Raw genomic sequence first — 17092 nt, 5'->3', positions numbered from 1 at the left:
GTGTGCCCACCTGTGTGTGTGTGTTGTGTGTGTGTGTGTGTGTGTGTGTATACATCTGCCTATATGTGTGTGTGTGTGTGTGTGTGTGTGTGTGTGTGTGTGTGTGTGTGTGTGTGTGTGTGTGTGTGTGTGTGCGTCTGCCCACCTGTGTGTGTGTGTGTGTGTGTGTGTGTGTGTGTGTGTGTGTGTCTGCCCACCTGTGTGTGTGTGTGTGTGTGTGTGTGTGTGTGTGTCTGCCTTCCTGTGTGTGTGTGTGTGTGTGTGTGTGTGTGTGTGTGTGTGTAGGTCTGCCCACATGTGCGTACATGTATGTCTGCCCACCTGTGTGTGTGTGTGTGTGTGTCTGCCTTCCTGTGTGTGTGTGTGTGTGTGTGTGTGTGTGTGTGTGTGCGTCTGCCCACCTGTGTGTGTGTGTATACATCTGCCCGTGTGTGTGTGTGTACGTTTGCCCACCTGTGTGTGTGTGTGTGTGTGTGTGTGTGTGTGCCCACCTGTGTCGTCTTCCCACCTGTGTGTGTGTGTGTGTGTGTGTGTATACGTCTGCCCACCTGTGTGTGTGTGTGTGTGTGTGTGTACGTCTGCCCACCTGTGTGTGTGTGTGTGTGTGTGTGTGTGTGTGTGTGTCTGCCCACCTGTGTGTGTGTGTGTGTGTGTGTGTGTGTGTGTGTGTGTGTGTGTGTGTGTGTGTGTGTCACCTGCCCACCTGTGTGTACGTGTGTGTGTGTCTGCCCACATGTCTGTGTGTGTGTGTGTGTGTGTGTGTGTGTGTGTGTGTGTGTGTGTGTATACGTCTGCCTGCGTGTGTGTGTGTGGTGTGTGTACATCTGCCCACCTGTGTGTGTGTGTGTCGTTTGCCCACCTGTGTGTGTGGGCGTGTGTATGTCTGCCCACCTGTGTGTAAATACAGTGTATATAAAGTGTGTGTGTGTGTAGGTCTGCCCACGTGTGTGTGTGTGTGTGTGTGTGTGTGTGTGTGTGTGTGTGTGTGTGTGTGTACATCTGCCCACCTGTGTGTGTGTGTGTGTATACATCTGCCCACCTGTGTGTGTGTGTGTGTGTGTGTGTGTGTGTACGCCTGCCCACGTGTGTGTGTGTACGTCTGCCCACGTGTGTGTGTGTACGTCTGCCCACCTGTGTGTGTGTACATCTGCCCACCTGTGTGTGTACATCTGCCCACCTGTGTGTGTGTGTATGTGTGTGTGTGTGTGTGTGTGTGTGTGTGTGTGTGTGTGTGTGTGTGTGTGTGTCTGCCTTCCTGTGTGTGTGTGTGTGTGTGTGTGTGTGTGAGTAGGTCTGCCCGTGTGTGTGTGTGTGTGTCTGCCCACCTGTGTGTAAATACAGTGTATATAAAGTGTGTGTGTGTGTGTGTATGTCTGCCCACCTGTGTGTGTGTGTGTGTGTGTGTGTGTGTGTGTGTGTGTGTGTGTGTCTGCCCACCTGTGTACGTGTGCCCACCTGTGTACATGTGTGTGTGTGTGTATACATCTGCCCGTGTGTGTGTGTGTGTGTGTACGTTGCCCACCTGTGTGTGTGTGTGTGTGTGTGCCTGCCCACCTGTGTCGTCTTCCCACCTGTGTGTGTGTGTGTGTGTGTGTGTATACATCTGCCCGTGTGTGTGTGTGTGTGTGTGTGCCCACCTGTGTGTGTGTGTGTGTGTGTGTGTGTGTGTGTGTGTGTACGTCTGCCCACCTGTGTGTGTGTGTGTGTGTGTGTGTGTACGTCTGCCCACCTGTGTGTGTGTGTGTGTGTGTGTGTGTGTGTGTGTGTGTGTCACCTGCCCACCTGTGTGTACGTGTGTGTGTGTCTGCCCACATGTCTGTGTGTGTGTGTGTGTGTGTGTATACGTCTGCCTGCGTGTGTGTGTGTGGTGTGTGTACATCTGCCCACCTGTGTGTGGTGTGTGCACGTTTGCCCACCTGTGTGTGTGGGCGCGTGTGTATGTCTGCCCACCTGTGTGTAAATACAGTGTATATAAAGTGTATGTGTGAGTAGGTCTGCCCACGTGTGTGTGTGTGTGTGTGTGTGTGTGTGTGTGTGTGTGTGTGTGTGTGTGTGTGTACATCTGCCCACCTGTGTGTGTGTGTGTGTGTGTGTGTGTGTGTGTGTGTATACATCTGCCCACCAGTGTGTGTGTGTGTGTGTGTGTGTGTGTGTGTGTGTGTGTGTGTGTGTGTGTACGTCTGCCACGTGTGTGTGTATCGTCTGCCCACGTGTGTGTGTGTGTACGCCTGCCCACCTGTGTGTGTGTACATCTGCCCACCTGTGTGTACATCTGCCCACCTGTGTGTGTGTGTGTGTACATCTGCCCACCTGTGTGTGTATGTGTGTTGTGTGTGTCGTTTGCCCACCTGTGTGTGTGCGTGCGTGTGTATGTCTGCCCACCTGTGTGTAAATACAGTGTATATAAGTGTGTGTGTGTGTATGTCTGCCCACCTGTGTGTGTGTGTGTGTGTGTGTGTGTGTGTGTGTGTGTGTGTGTGTGTGTGTGTGTACATCTGCCCACCTGTGTGTGTGTGTGTGTGTGTGTGTGTGTGTGTGTATACATCTGCCCACCTGTGTGTGTGTGTGTGTGTGTGTGTGTGTGTGTGTGTGTGTGTGTGTGTCGTCTGCCCACGTGTGTGTGTACGTCTGCCACGTGTGTGTGTCGTCTGCCCACCTGTGTGTGTGTGTGTACGTCTGCCCACCTGTGTGTGTGTACATCTGCCCACCTGTGTGTACATCTGCCCACCTGTGTGTGTGTGTGTGTGTCTGCCCACCTGTGTGTGTATGTGTGTTGTGTGTGTACGTTTGCCCACCTGTGTGTGTGCGTGCGTGTGTATGTCTGCCCACCTGTGTGTAAATACAGTGTATATAAGTGTGTGTGAGTAGGTCTGCCCGTGTGTGTGTGTGTGTGTGCACGTCTGCCCACCTGTGTGTAAATACAGTGTATATAAGTGTGTGTTTGAGTAGGTCTGCCCACGTGTGTGTGTGTGTGTGTGTGTGTTGTGTGTGTGCACGTCTGCCCACCTGTGTGTACGTGTATACACCAAACACTACATATTCTACACTACACAACAATACACTATACAACAAACACTACACAATAAACTACACAACAAATACTACATATTACACACTACACAACAATATACACAATCCTATATACTACACAACATATAGTACATATTACATGCTACACAATGGATTGTACACATTGCACACTGCATCCTTAAATAAATACATACTATTACATACTTAAATATTTCACACTGCATAAAACAGATGCTTTTATAGCACATACTCATACTGTGCGTTATTATTCACTCTATAAATCTTATATTTTATAAATATTTTTAGAACAATATATTGTTAGATATATTTTTAAAATTGTCAGACTTCCTGTTTGGCAGCTGAAAAATATTGTTACATCAACAGTGGCGTTTCGGTTGAGTAATAAAAGGCTATAAAGTGGTCCAGACGCTTCAGGGTGCGAATATTTGTGAGCGACGAAGCGCACGAGCCTGAACCAGCGAGTACCTGTGATATGAGCTGTTATGTATTCCTTTTCCACACACCACCACGAGCTATCTATATCCCTGTGCTTTAAAAGATATCTGAAGCTCTTCTGAAGGACTGCAGCTGAAACGTCTGCAGATGACACACACGCGTGTGTGTAGTGGTGTTCACAATGACAGCAGCGCTCGCACAAGTCCTCCTAAATTGCATCGCGTGGTTTATTTCTGTTCCGGGCTGCTGTGTGATTGACTGAAGAGCTCTGCTCTATTGAAGGTCTGTTAGAAAGGAACAGCTGCCACTTCAAAGCCACACGCACAGGAACTACAGAGTCCTTTATCAATCTTCATTCTCACACACACACACACACACACACACACACACACACATGCTCGCTTGCAAAAAAAGCGTGAAACTCCACATCCATGTCGAGCGATGCCGTGATTTTCCGCCTCGCTCCGATTTCGGGACAAATTGTCTCCCTGAGACGTAACTCTGTGCAAGACGGAGAGAAAAAAAACTTTCTACTTGTTGGTTTTTTTTTCTCAGCGAGGAGAAACGCTATAAAAAGATTTAATGACTGTGTAGACATGTCGCCGTTCTGTCACACCATCTGCTCTTCATTGTGTGTGTGTGTGTGTGTGTGTGTGTGTGTGTGTGCTAGCCTCACAAACCATTACACCCCCAAAAACCCTGACTACATGCTCACCATTTAAACCCAGCCATTTATTTTGTGATTGGACGGATCAGATTTATTCAGGGTCAGGAATATGAACAGATCCAGAACAGGAACTCACTCTCGCTGTGTATCTCCTCACTTCCTGTCATGTTAATCATTATTCACTTTGCTGAAGGAGCATCCTTTATTTGTGTCTGGCAGAAAAGGCCTCGCTGCATGGCGGAAATTAGCAGACATTTGGGAAGGAAGCTTTGCAGACGAGCGACGCCCATCCTGGTCTAGACTCGATTAGAGCAAGGGGTTTTGTGGGTCTCGCAAATGCTGGCAGACTTATCTCTGTTTGTGAGCATCACACCCTCTCTTTCTGTCTCTCTGTAGAAAATCAGGACCTGATATGCTCAATGTTCCTGCAGCCCTAAAAATATTATTTGCCGTTAGTTTCTCCACTCTGATCCGCCCCCTTTTTGCCTTACCGTTTCCATAGTAACAGCTTGTAAACATAAACCAAGTGCCTGTTTTTTAACAGGATCTCGTGCTTTCTGGTTCCTCTTCATCATGACAGGTTTTCAGTTTGATGGTTCATGGTTTTGTATGCGAGGCGGTATCAAAAAGCTTCAAGACTAACGGTGTAACTGGTGCTGCTGTGACCCACGTGCATTACTACGTCTGCGACTTCATCACAGACAGAACAAAGAGAAGACGTGAAATTCCTGCAACCGGGCAAGTCATTTGAGGTGTTTCGAGCGGAAGATCATCACCGGAAGACGACGAGAGATCAGGAAGATCAGGAGATAGGGAACCCTCGACCTTTGACGAGCCCTGAAAACCATTCGGCAACTCGTGCATTATGATCGTCAAAGAACGAGCCACATGATCTCACTTCCGAACCCACCCTACTTTTGTCTCCTGTGCACTTGACCCTCTTCCCGAACATGAAGATTCAACTTAAAGGTCGCAGAGATCCGGTGCGAGTTGAAGGTGCCTGACACGCTTCGAAAAGACTATTCTGAAGGTGATGGTGTGTAAACGTAGATAAATTAATTTCTTCTTGTAAACAGAGCGAGTCTTCAAACCTACATGGACGTAATGTAACTATAACCGGATAGTAAGTACAGCTGTAGCGTTAGGGGAGTGGATGAAACAGATAACCGCCTACTTAAAACACACCTAATAGTGACTTAGCAAGCTATATTTTTTGGCAATTGGGTACAATATTAGCCAAAGCCCTTTACAGAATGGGGTCCTCGATCTGCCAAATGACATTCCACCTTCCGACAAGTAGATCATGTCAGATCCGGAACCCCTGCATGAAACCTGATTCAGATAGTCTCCGATTTATGCACGTTCGATTTAGGATTGTTTCGATCTTATGATGACAAAGGGGAGACAAATTTTTTTTTCCCCCATATTTGAATTTTTGTATGATGCGTTGGGATCGTTAGCTCTATATTCATATTTTGAAGGCGTAGCGTATGCGGCAAGTCAGTCAGCGACTCTGGACACAATCACGTTTTTGTGTTTGGAGGTGCAGAGGTCAGCACGCACATGGCCTAGAGGAAGGAGGCTTCAGGGTGTGGGGCAATTTACTGGTTTCTGTGTCCTTGAGCTTTCATCCCAATAATCTACACACACACACACACACACACACACACACACACCTACGTCCTGTTCTGCCAGGCACGATTTCAGCCACAGTCACTGATTTGTTTCTAGTTGTTTTTCTTTAAGTTTTTTTGTTTTTTGGAAGGTTGCTTACAATATACGGAGAAATTGTAAAGTTGTCAAGTGCTAATTTTTTGTAGAGACAAAAGCAAACATATCCATCATATGTTAGTGTTCCTAAACCTAACATGAGCGTCATGTCGCCTAGCATAACTGTATTCTCATACAAAGTCTGCACTGTGCTTAATCAGTGTGTGAGGAGCGTGTTGGCCCTCAGGAGATCCGTTTGTGTGATCCTGACTGGAAGCATTGATCCGATCTTCAGAGTTGTTTCTAAATCTCTGTGTCGCTTTTTTTTCTTCTTTCTTTCAGAAGAACAAACATGGGTCCAGTCTGAGGTCTCAGAGCCTCGTTTTGTGTGTGTGTAAGAGATGTAGTTTGTCGAAGAGCTGCCTCAGGGCCTCACTTTTTTTCATTTAGGATCGCAATTTGTAATTTTTTCTCCTTACTATGAGTTACCCAGGATTATTTAATATAATTAACTTTTATATATAATGCCATGTAGAACACCCGGCGTTTATTTACTTTTACTAAATGCAGAATCAACCAATCAATTTCTCCATTTGTTTAAAATAAAAAATAAAAATCAGTTCCTGACAACACATCTTGTACGCAATTTTTTTTAATGTTTGTTTTTTATGATGTTTTTTGGCTAATTTGAAAACATTTTTCTTAATTGTATGCAAGACCAGTTTCCTTAGCAACAAATCTGCCTTCTGTCATCCAGAACTTTCTACAAAGTAATTGACTCTCCGTTTCCATTTCTTCTTCCATTTCTCACACCCCATTCTTCTTACTAGATGATGCTCACAGAAAGGTTATTCTACCATTTGCAATGGCATGATCTGATCTTGCTCTTTATTTCATGTTTAAATGGAATCACTCCACCCATTTACCCTTTTCACTTTCACTGCTCTCATCTCTTTTCATACCTTCATTCATCTTTATTTTTAGCCACAGTGCTTACCTCGCACAAGAGAAAAAAATTCACGTCATTTTTGTTTTTCAAATTGTAAATCACAATAATAACATTGGTGGTTTGTTGGCCTCAGAAAGGAGAGGTTCCTGGTCCGATCCTGTCCGAGGACGGCCGAGAGCAGCTGATGTACGAGATCCCCTTAAACGATTCGGGGTCAGCCGGACTCGGGGTCAGTCTAAAGGGCAACAAGTCCAGAGAGACAGGCGAAGACCTGGGCATCTTTGTCAAGTCTATCATCCATGGAGGGGCTGCTTTCAAGGCAAGTTGTGTTTCCCTTTAATGTATGTATGAGGATGCAGGCCATGGTATAAAGACTACTACGCTACTACAGCTGATTAGCATGAACTAGAAAAACCCCCACAGCATCAGCCTCATTAATCCTAATTAAAGTTTCAAAAGCTGGAAGTGCCAAGGGACGTTTAGCAAAACGGGACCTTCTCTAGAGACGGCTCCTGGGAGAAAAGCTCTTGTCGACATGCTGAGTCTGTCTCAGCGTGAGCTCATTTCTCCATTACAGGCTTCTTCAGACAGGTCAGCAGCACTGTTCGCTGGTTAATGACCCGACCTAAAGGTCAATCATGAGCAGAAAACACTCAGACGACAAGAGGGTCTTTAGCAGCTCTGGTGGCTCTTTAGCTGCTAATCTCTTTTGTGCGCAGCTCCTCCTCTTTGTCCAAGTTCTATTTCAACTAGTGCAGCTGTGGGCCTTAATCCAATTCACTCCATTCCTGTCCGATTCAACAAAGCACACACTCCTGTCTGAAAGGAGTCAGGAGCATGAAAGCATTAATCTTTCAAGCGCACGAGCTAATCTGAATATCAATATACCTGCAGCGATATTCAGCAGATGCAACCTTTATCGCTTGCCTTCGTTTGGCTCACTGAATACATTGGAATGCTTTTCATTCATTTCTGATGTTTGTAATCGACTGGTTTTAATGAATAACACATCAAAGGTTTGTCGATTGCTGAATTGTATACTTCCACTAATCCCAACCATTACTTACAACCAGGATGGACGCCTGCGGGTGAACGACCAGCTCGTGGCCGTCAACGACGAATCCCTTCTCGGTAGATCCAACAACGATGCCATGGAGACTTTGAGACGTTCTATGTCAATGGAAGGGAATCTGCGAGGAACCATCCAGTTAATTATCCTCCGAGCTATGGAGCAGTCCCCCACCCAGGTACGCTCGGTCCTGTTTGCCAGTCCTCATCCTCAGGTCCCGTTGCACCACGGCTTTCGCAGGAACTCTGAGCCGGAGCCTCGGAGACTCATCAAACGCTACTACCACTATGGATACTACAGGCTCTCAGGTGGCCTCTGGTTTGACTAGACAATTTATGTCCAAACTTAATTTTGTGTAAATAAGGTCCTAATAATGTTTCCTACATACCTGCTCACACTGTTCCCTCATAGAGGGACTTTCTATAATACAGGACACTGTACTGTGTATATTTTGTCCTCCCACACTTTATTCACAGAGCAAGGTCCTCAGTCTTCACGTCCAAATAAGTTGTCACTGTATATCAGGTCGTAAAAAATTCACGTTCAAATAAACTCAAGATGCCTCCGTATATCAGGTCCCTACACTGTGTATTTTCAAGTGGCCAGGTTCTTAAATCTTTCAGAAGTGCTGTATATCAGGTCCTCACAATGTAGAGTCAAACCGTTTCAGAATCTTGTATATCACTTTCCAATAATGCAGGTCCAAACAAGTTCAGGATCTCTCTGTATATCAGGTCCCAGCTCTGTATTTCCTTACAGAAACGGAGTGCAGGTACAGAATTTCAGGAGCTCGCTGCATATGTGGTCTTCACAATTCAGCAGAACTCTGTTTATCGTGTTCTTATAATAAAGGTTTATATCTGTAAAGCAGGTCTCCACAATGCAAACCGAAACTATTTTAGAAGATTTAGAAGGTCTTTGAAAATCATGTCCCCACAATGCAAAAATTTTTTTGATTGTTTAGAAGGTCCTATGAATATCAGGTCTCCACAATGCAAGTCTAAACACTTGAAGGTCTTTGTTTATTAAAGTTGTACATGTTTTCTTACTCTTTCTGTACTGCTAAGCCTTTTTTAATTTGCACATAATACATTTTCTGCATTTTCTGCCTTTTTCTGTTCTAATAATATGTACAAAATTATAATTTTGATATGCCATCTATTTTGTGAATACAGTGAAACCTCGATACTCACAACTTTGATACCCGCGGCCTGCATAGTTGGCGACTTTTCATTTGGAACCGGACTGAAAGTAACTCGCGAAAAATCTGATAGTTCGCGAGAAGCCACAAGTGGCTCGAAAGTTTCAAAACAGAGTTTGTACTGATAAATTGCATACAAATGTTTGAAAAACTATTTTATTATAGTTTTCTTTATTTAACTTTATTTAATATTTTATTTTATTTTATTAAGTAAATAAAACATTTATGACAAGTAATTCACAGTTTTTGTTGAGTTTACAGAACATGTACAATTCCCCTTAAAAATTAAACATCAAAAGGAGTCAAAACCTCGCAAATTTTTTTCTTATTCGAGGGGTCATAGAACGTAACCCCCGTGAGTATCACAGTTGCACTGTATTTTTTTTTGCTTTTTCCCCCTAATTTCTTAAACTCTTTACTCTACTGCCTTCCTCCTTGTATCTGCTTGTTCAATAAAAAAATCTCAAATTTCTGCATGCTCTTTGCTTGCCTTTTTCCCCTTCTTTGTTCTTGATTCTTTCACTTGGTTCCATATTGGGGCTTTTTTTAACACTATTCTTCACTATATTTTTCTGATGAATTCCTGAACTGCAGACATTCAAATGACAGGCAAAGATTTCCATTTTTGATTATGTTTTAATCATTTCAATTATAGTGTATCCTAGTGACAGGTGGTCTAAATTATTTTGAGCTGGTTTGCTTTTATATCCCCAATGCAGCCTGTCCCACTTGACAGTCAAATCTGCATCAGTTCTTCAGTTCCACTTCGGTTTATTTCACGCTGTTGGGCAACAACTTTCTAGTTGCCAAGTCGGATGTGTCTAAACTCCCCATACATAATGTGGATTTTGGACTTAAGTCTCAAACCAGATGTCTGTATTTCAAAAAGCTTGTAAGGATAAATGTGTTTTAGGATGCATGCAATGACCAGGATTTAGAGTAAAGCACAATCTGTTATTTTAAATTATTTTGCTTCACGTTAACCATTAAGCCGTAAAGCCAGATGTAGTTGTTGTCACCTGAAATGTAGCTCATCATTTGAAAACGTACGAGTTCACCTCAGGGTTCAGGAATCTGACATTATTTATAAAGAGATGAGCACCATGGGAGGGCATTAGCCTATCATGTGCCCCATCTACCCTGAGATGGATGGTGATTGGTGCCTTGAACAGCTCCTCGATAAAACGAATGTGTCGACTGCGATGCGTTCTCTTAATCGCATGGAGGCAGGCTGATCAATACGCCATTAATCTTGCGGGAAAGTGGCACGATAAGCGAAGGCGCAGGAGTCCAGACACTCCAGACGGGTTCTGAACCCCATGATGCTGTCTGTCTCGTTGAAACCCGAGATTTGTTTAATGAAAGCGAAGGCACTGGATTCAAAATACCACATTACGGAACATTGTCAAGCAGCCAAGCAAGGGTTCCTGTCAACTTTCATCCCATTCACTGAGGTGGATACATCACAATTTTCTCAATGGGCCTCAAGTCGCTAATCAGATTATACCACGGGTTGTTTGGATAAAAGGTCGCCTCTGAGGTTTAATGAAAGCATGCCTTGGGCTAGCCTGAGGAAATCTAACCTCATGTCACCCTTATGCCTGCCCCAAAACTCCAGGAAGGCAGAACAGGCCTGAGTCTGGGGTCTCATTTTGGGGTCTTCTTTTGTTAGTTCTTTGTCCTCTGCTACAATAGTCTGATTAAGACACAAATCTTTTGAAGGCATTAGGGGGGTGTATCTGAGTGCTTGTAGCACTCAAAGAGAACGCTCGTCAGAGGGATGGGGTGACCAACGTCGAATATTTATGCCGGATAACGCTCCGAACCAGCCAGCCAGCCCCTCTGCTTCTGATTGCCGTCTGCCTCACGTCAACTCTTGACGCCCCCCTATGTGGCAGCATTGGTGCGAGATGGAGAACACCACGATCGCCTCGCCCCCGTCAGCACAATGATCAGAGCAAACGCCTAAGACAGGACGGGAAAGAGCAACCACCACAACCGTAGATCTCCATAGAAACGCTTCTGTTTCTTTTTTCTTTTTGTGCTCTCGCTGTCAAGCACTACAGCGAGCAAGATATAAATAGCATTGCACGTTCAAGGAGCCATCATCAGCACTAATGATATCCCTCTACCTGAGGATCATCCCTGCTCACTGTCTAGCTCGTCCTTTGTCTTTGTGTCGTGCGTTCGAGACAACTTTGATGCGCCATCCGTTGCGCCGTCTCTGTTAGCAAGGGGGCTAATAAAGTGTGTGTGGTAGAAGTAGTCTGACTAGAGTTGGTGTTGTCTAAATCCACTGGAGAACTCTCCTGCTGTGTGTCCTCCCCCTGACAGCTGCACATCCTCATAAAAAGACATCAGCCACCAGCAGAACCTGACTAGTGCTGTCTGATGAGCCTGGTGGCTAAGGACAAAAAGGGATGCCATTTTTCGGGCTAAGAACACGCTAGCAATAAACTCCTCATGCTAAACTGAGATGTTATAACCCACTCGAGCAATCCTTATCTCATCATCGTTCACGACTCACAAAAATGAGCCCAATGCGCCATGAATTGCAGCAGGTAACTGTAGACCAGGTATCCCCAGACTATGCCCTCCCCACACACACATTTGCAACAATGCCAGAGACATATTGTAAATATGTTTGAAACATATTTAAATCAAATCATGTATTTGTTAATAAAGGTTTGCTTTTAAACTAAAAATGTACCTTAGTTATTAATAGAGGTCAAGGCACCGCTAATTGATCGCTGGAACTATCAGCTATTTGCAAAAATCCATACTGATTGTTTTTCCGGGTTTCCTGTCTGCTGTTATAAGAGCGGCCTCTAGAAGCAAATCACTGATGCTGTTTGTTTTTACATGTAAGAGGGCGCGCTGCACGGAGAGGGCTATAATATATTTATAATTTATATTGTATTTATTGTATAATTCTATTTATTCATTAACATGTTCATATGTGTTTCCTTTAGCACATTTTCAGTGCTATTTTATTTTTCTATCTATTTTAAAAACTATTAGTTGATTAATCGGTTATCAGAGAGTACAATCGACCTAGCGGACGTATCGGCAAAATCCACCATCAGTCGAGCTCGAGTTGTTAACGTAGACTAATTACTTGTTCGATTCACCCACCAACCACACAAGTTCGTACGTTTATGGATTTAATTAGCAATAAATATGAAAAATGTCATCAAGAAAGTAATAAAAGAAGGAAAATTACGTGGCCCTCACAGAAAAAGGTTGTGGGCCCCTGAAGTAGACCCTCAGAGCATGCATTTCTCGGTGCTGGCTGTATCGAACTGCTACGTATTAAAATCTAGTTTCTTTTCAGTGTCAGGAGTAAAAAAGACTTTCCGAGGTATTTTTTATGGAAATGATGGACTGATCATGCTAGCCCTTGCTATTTGAACGCATTGTGGCTCGTATCGCATGCGGCGACGCAGCAACACGCCGAGATGTTGGCGCCGGAACCCGGTGCCGAAATGCTCACGTGAGCAAAGCAGCTGCCCGAACCGTATGCTGTCTGTTCTGGATAGTCAGCTGGCGTTCCTCCAGAAACGAAAAGAAAGCAGCGAAGGATAACGTTTTCGTTTTTCGGGGACGTGCTGTAAGAAATGCGGTAAAAAAAATTCAGAAATCAGGTCGTGATTGCTATTTGGAACCACTGGATGAGGGCCGGATTCTCCCTGGAAATCCAGTTGAAGGTTTTCTGGCTCGCCTTCACTCACTGAAACTGTAATTTTAGCAGCAGAACTCGCTGTGCCTGTGTTTCACACATCTCCAGCCTTTCCTGTTTGGGAAGTCCAGAGTCTTGCTGACAGAAGCAATGGACTACACTCTCTCTCTCTCGCTTGCTCTCTCTCTCTCTCTCTCTCTCTCTCTCTCTCTCTCTCTCTCTAGCTCCTTTTCTTTCTTTCTGAATTTCTTTCTCTGCCTCCAACACTTTTCACAATTCATACAGCTTTCCTTCTCCAGCAATTCCTTTCTTCACTCTATATTTACATGGACCATGACAAGATGAGGCTGAAGTTTGCGCTATAGGCAAAATAAATAGATGGATAAAGTGTATATGAGGATGAGTAGAAACCAGAATGCATGCATAAACTGAGTGAATCAATTCCTTCGATGGAAGGACTGGGTGATGTATAGAAGGATATAAAAGATCAATATATGGGTGTCGTGAAAGAATAAAAATGAAGAATGGAACGCAGGAAAAGATGAATAAATGTATAACAAAAGGAATGGATAGATGCGTGTAAAATGTGGGATAAAAGAGTGGGTGAATGGGTAAGCAGAATAATATTAATGGATGGGTGAAACCGTGGAACTTTTCAGAGATGATGATCATGGTCATGGATGGATATAAAGAAAGAAAACAAAGATAAAGTATTGAAGATGCATGAAAAAAAACGAATAGAATGAGAACCTGAATAAAAGGGAATGATGGACAGAAACATTAAAATTGAATTGAAAGGATTCAGTAAGAGTGAAGGAGAAAAAATATAAATGTATATAATAGATGGATGAATGGAATGTAGGATGGATAGTGTGTGTATGAGGAAAATAGATGAATGTGAGCAGATGGATAGAGGAGGAAATTGGAACCTCTGTAAAGATGAAGGGATGGAGAAGAGAAATGACATGATATAGTTTAGAATTGGATAGATGGATGGATGGATGGATGGATGGATGGATGGATGGATGGATGGATGGATGCAAAGCTTTTCTACCTGGATGAAAAGATAGAGGGGTGTACAGGTGGATAAATAGATGAATTTTGGAATAAGAAAAAAAGATTGATGAAACAGATGAATGCAGGATCTTTGTTGGTGGATAGATGCATGAAGTAAAAGAGGATGGAGCAATAGATTAAAAATAAAATTGGATGGATATACAGATGGATAGACGATAGACATTGAGTGAGTGTATAGTTATGGTCCAGACATGGTACGATGGAACCTTAAGCTGAAATCATTGTATTTTCTAAAACTATGCAAAATCTAACGTTTCCAGGAGAGGCGACAAGATGGTGGTCAGATTCGCACCAGAGAGACTTCCCCGGCTCTGCAGACCCAAAACACCCCGAGTAACGGCATCGCTCAGCACCCCATGGTCATCAACAGCCTCTACGAACGTGTTCCAGGTACCTGCACACTTCATCTGGACCCTTTTTTTTTTCTTTTTTTTTTTTTTTAAATAATTAAATTTTCACAATGGAATGAAAGTTGGTTCTGAGCATATTTAAAGTAACAGTATATATATTCTAGATCGAGTGTGAATACAGTGATATACCCCTCCTAAAACAAGTGTACATTTTGAATATAAAAATGTGACCAGAAAACAAACTTTGATAGAAATAATTGAAAGTATATGTGTGTGTGTGTGTAATTAATTCTTGCTATTAAGCAAACAATAAGCTTTTAGACTAATGTAAGTATTCAAGCAGCCATTTTGCTAAGAAATGTGTAAAAAGAAAAAAAAAAATATATATATATACACTGTGTGTGTGTATGTATGTGTATATATATATATATATATATATATATATATATATATATATATATATATATATATATATATATATATATATATATAATGCTAGCAGCAGTATAATTCGTTACATTTTCCCTCCGCTTTGATGCCGTGAGGTCTGACCTTGAAATCATTAGGCTGATGAAATGGATTCTAAGTGGGCCCTATTTGCATACGGGGCTATTGTGTAGCCGGATAACAAACTGTTTGAAATTCACTCTCTGTTCATCTCCTTGCAGCCTCCAGAGAGCTGCCGTGCCAACACAAAACCTGCCTTTTTTTTCCTTTTCTTTTTTAAACCCATTGTTTTTTTTCTTCAGATTAACGTCTCTTGTCCATCAAAAGTAGCACAAACTTTTTGGTGTTGTATCATACTGTGAATTTTCATCACTACATTATATACACATTATACTCCTGTAGACCCTGAACTCCGATTGTAGCCATGCATCCAGTTTGTTTCTGGCATTACTTACCTACATTATTAAAAAAAGAAAAAAAATCATATAATCATCAGCCCAGAATCTGTGTAAAATCCAGACATTATTCGGTAGAATGCTGTTAAAGTCTGGATTCTGATTGGCCAGAGGGGTGAGGTTGGGTCATTTTTCTATAACTGCAGCTTTGACTCATCTTTAATTCGTTCATCTGATCTTTTTTTTATATCAACAGAGACGTTTATAGTTAATTTTGTAACCGTTTTTAGAAGGAGTCTCCAGTACCAGCGTTGCTTTATTATTTATCATTGTCTCTCATGATCAGGTCCTGTACCAACCTCCAATGGCAGACCCGGAGTGTATGACGACGACTCAGAGGAAGACGGGTTTCCGTCTCCTCCGTCCGATTTGGAGACCGAGTTCAGCCCACAACAGAGATACATGCAGATCAGGTCGGCCATTTTGTTTTTTTTTTATCAATTTGTTATAGCTTTCCACTGAACCATGTGTTGAATTTAGAGCACTATGACAAAAAATATATATGATACAGATCCGCAAAACAATTGTAACAAATAGGAAAACAGATCAACTGGATTTGACCAGAAAAAAAAAAAATCTAATCAGTGGCATCCATTCAGTACCATGTCATTTATATTTATACAGAAAAACTTACAAAAATTCACTGCCATACCAACAATATCTCAGAAAATTGTTTTGTGAAATTATATTATTTTAGATTATATTATATCAGAATGTGCTACTTTGGTCCAATACTGTGAGGGTGTGATGAGGGAGTCTGGGGGGGCAGGAGATCTTTCACTCCAACCTACGTAAAGCATTAAGCTGGCTTTGTGCACAGGGGGGTTGTCATGCTGGAGCAGGTTTGGGTCTCCTAGTTCAAATGAAAGGACATTTTCATGCTGCAGTATCCAATGACTGGTATTTATTGGTGTGCCTTCAAGTTTGAGGTTACAGTTTGAAGAAGAACCACATATGGCTGGAAAAGTCAGTTGTGCCAATACTTTAGCATATATAATATATGACACTATTATGTTACGCTCTGGACATTCAGAAATCAGAAATTCAGTAATAGTGGGACACTTTGTTTTCACAGACCGGAACGAGAACTTCCGACACGTCATCAGCTTCCACAAACGCAAAGACACCCGGAACGTTATTCACCAAAAACCTCCAAGAGCATGGACTTGGGTAAGAACACATACGCACACAATGTCTTGTGTTGCGTTGTGAGGACCTTCCATCAAATAAATGTAATGTAGCTACTCAGAAATCCACTCACCTCAGTGAACTGTGAGGAAACAATTTAACTCTTTTCTAAGTTATTTATTTATTTATTTATTTACTGTTCAAGCCGATGTAACAAAGTCCCCATTAAGATAGGAATATCAGACATGTGCACTTATGGGGACTCTTTGTTTTGGATAAGTTTCAACCAGCCACAATTGATCAACAGATGTTTATGGGGCGGGCGCATTGCTGATTCGTTCCCCATCCACTAACACGATGCAGTTGATTTTTTTTCCTATACCTTTGTTTTTTTCCTTGTTATTAAATATGCACAAAAACACAATTATCGGAAATTTTCTTAATTCATGTAAAAAAAAACTTGACATGAACATCTTTTATTCTTTATCTGATGTTTTTTCACGCTTCTCGATCCTCCCATGGTTTATTTTTAAATGCTGATTTTGCTGTAAAAACTCCGTCATTTTCCCTCTTCTTTTTCAATCTTCCTTCTTCTGTGTTCGTTATTTATTTTCAACAGATTGTTTTTTTTTTTCTTGTCTGTTTCCAATTACACTTTGTTACGCTCGCGCTATTGGCTTCTTTCTGCTGGAAAAAATGATTGACTTCAGTTACAGTGTGTATCTGTTTGTTTCTGTGTGTGTGTGTGTGTGTGTGTGTGTGGGGCAGGGGGGTGTTTTACTCCTCTTTCATTTATTTTTTCTTTGATTTCTGTCCATCTTCAGCCATCATATCCCTTTATCTTCCTTCTTTGATTCCCCCCTTGTTTGAAAAT

The 17092-nt window shown here is 42.6% G+C and overlaps 1 protein-coding gene across 8 annotated transcripts in view; it reads left to right on the top strand.

Moving 5' to 3' along the window:
- pard3ba (par-3 family cell polarity regulator beta a) overlaps positions 1-17092 on the top strand; it is a 102047-nt gene that overhangs the window by 40681 nt on the left and 44274 nt on the right. For all 8 annotated transcript variants that reach the window (XM_046837395.1, XM_046837394.1, XM_046837393.1 and 5 more), the window contains 5 exons: positions 6946-7131; positions 7886-8059; positions 14099-14228; positions 15377-15503; positions 16166-16260. In XM_046837395.1, the coding sequence (XP_046693351.1) occupies positions 6946-7131; positions 7886-8059; positions 14099-14228; positions 15377-15503; positions 16166-16260 (712 nt within the window). The remainder of the gene's footprint in view (positions 1-6945; positions 7132-7885; positions 8060-14098; positions 14229-15376; positions 15504-16165; positions 16261-17092) is intronic.

The sequence above is a fragment of the Silurus meridionalis genome, chromosome 24 (assembly GCF_014805685.1).
Source record: "Silurus meridionalis isolate SWU-2019-XX chromosome 24, ASM1480568v1, whole genome shotgun sequence".
Lineage (NCBI taxonomy): Eukaryota > Metazoa > Chordata > Actinopteri > Siluriformes > Siluridae > Silurus > Silurus meridionalis.
The sequence above is the reverse complement of the archived record's forward strand: the minus strand, read 5'-3'. Positions and strand labels throughout refer to the sequence as shown.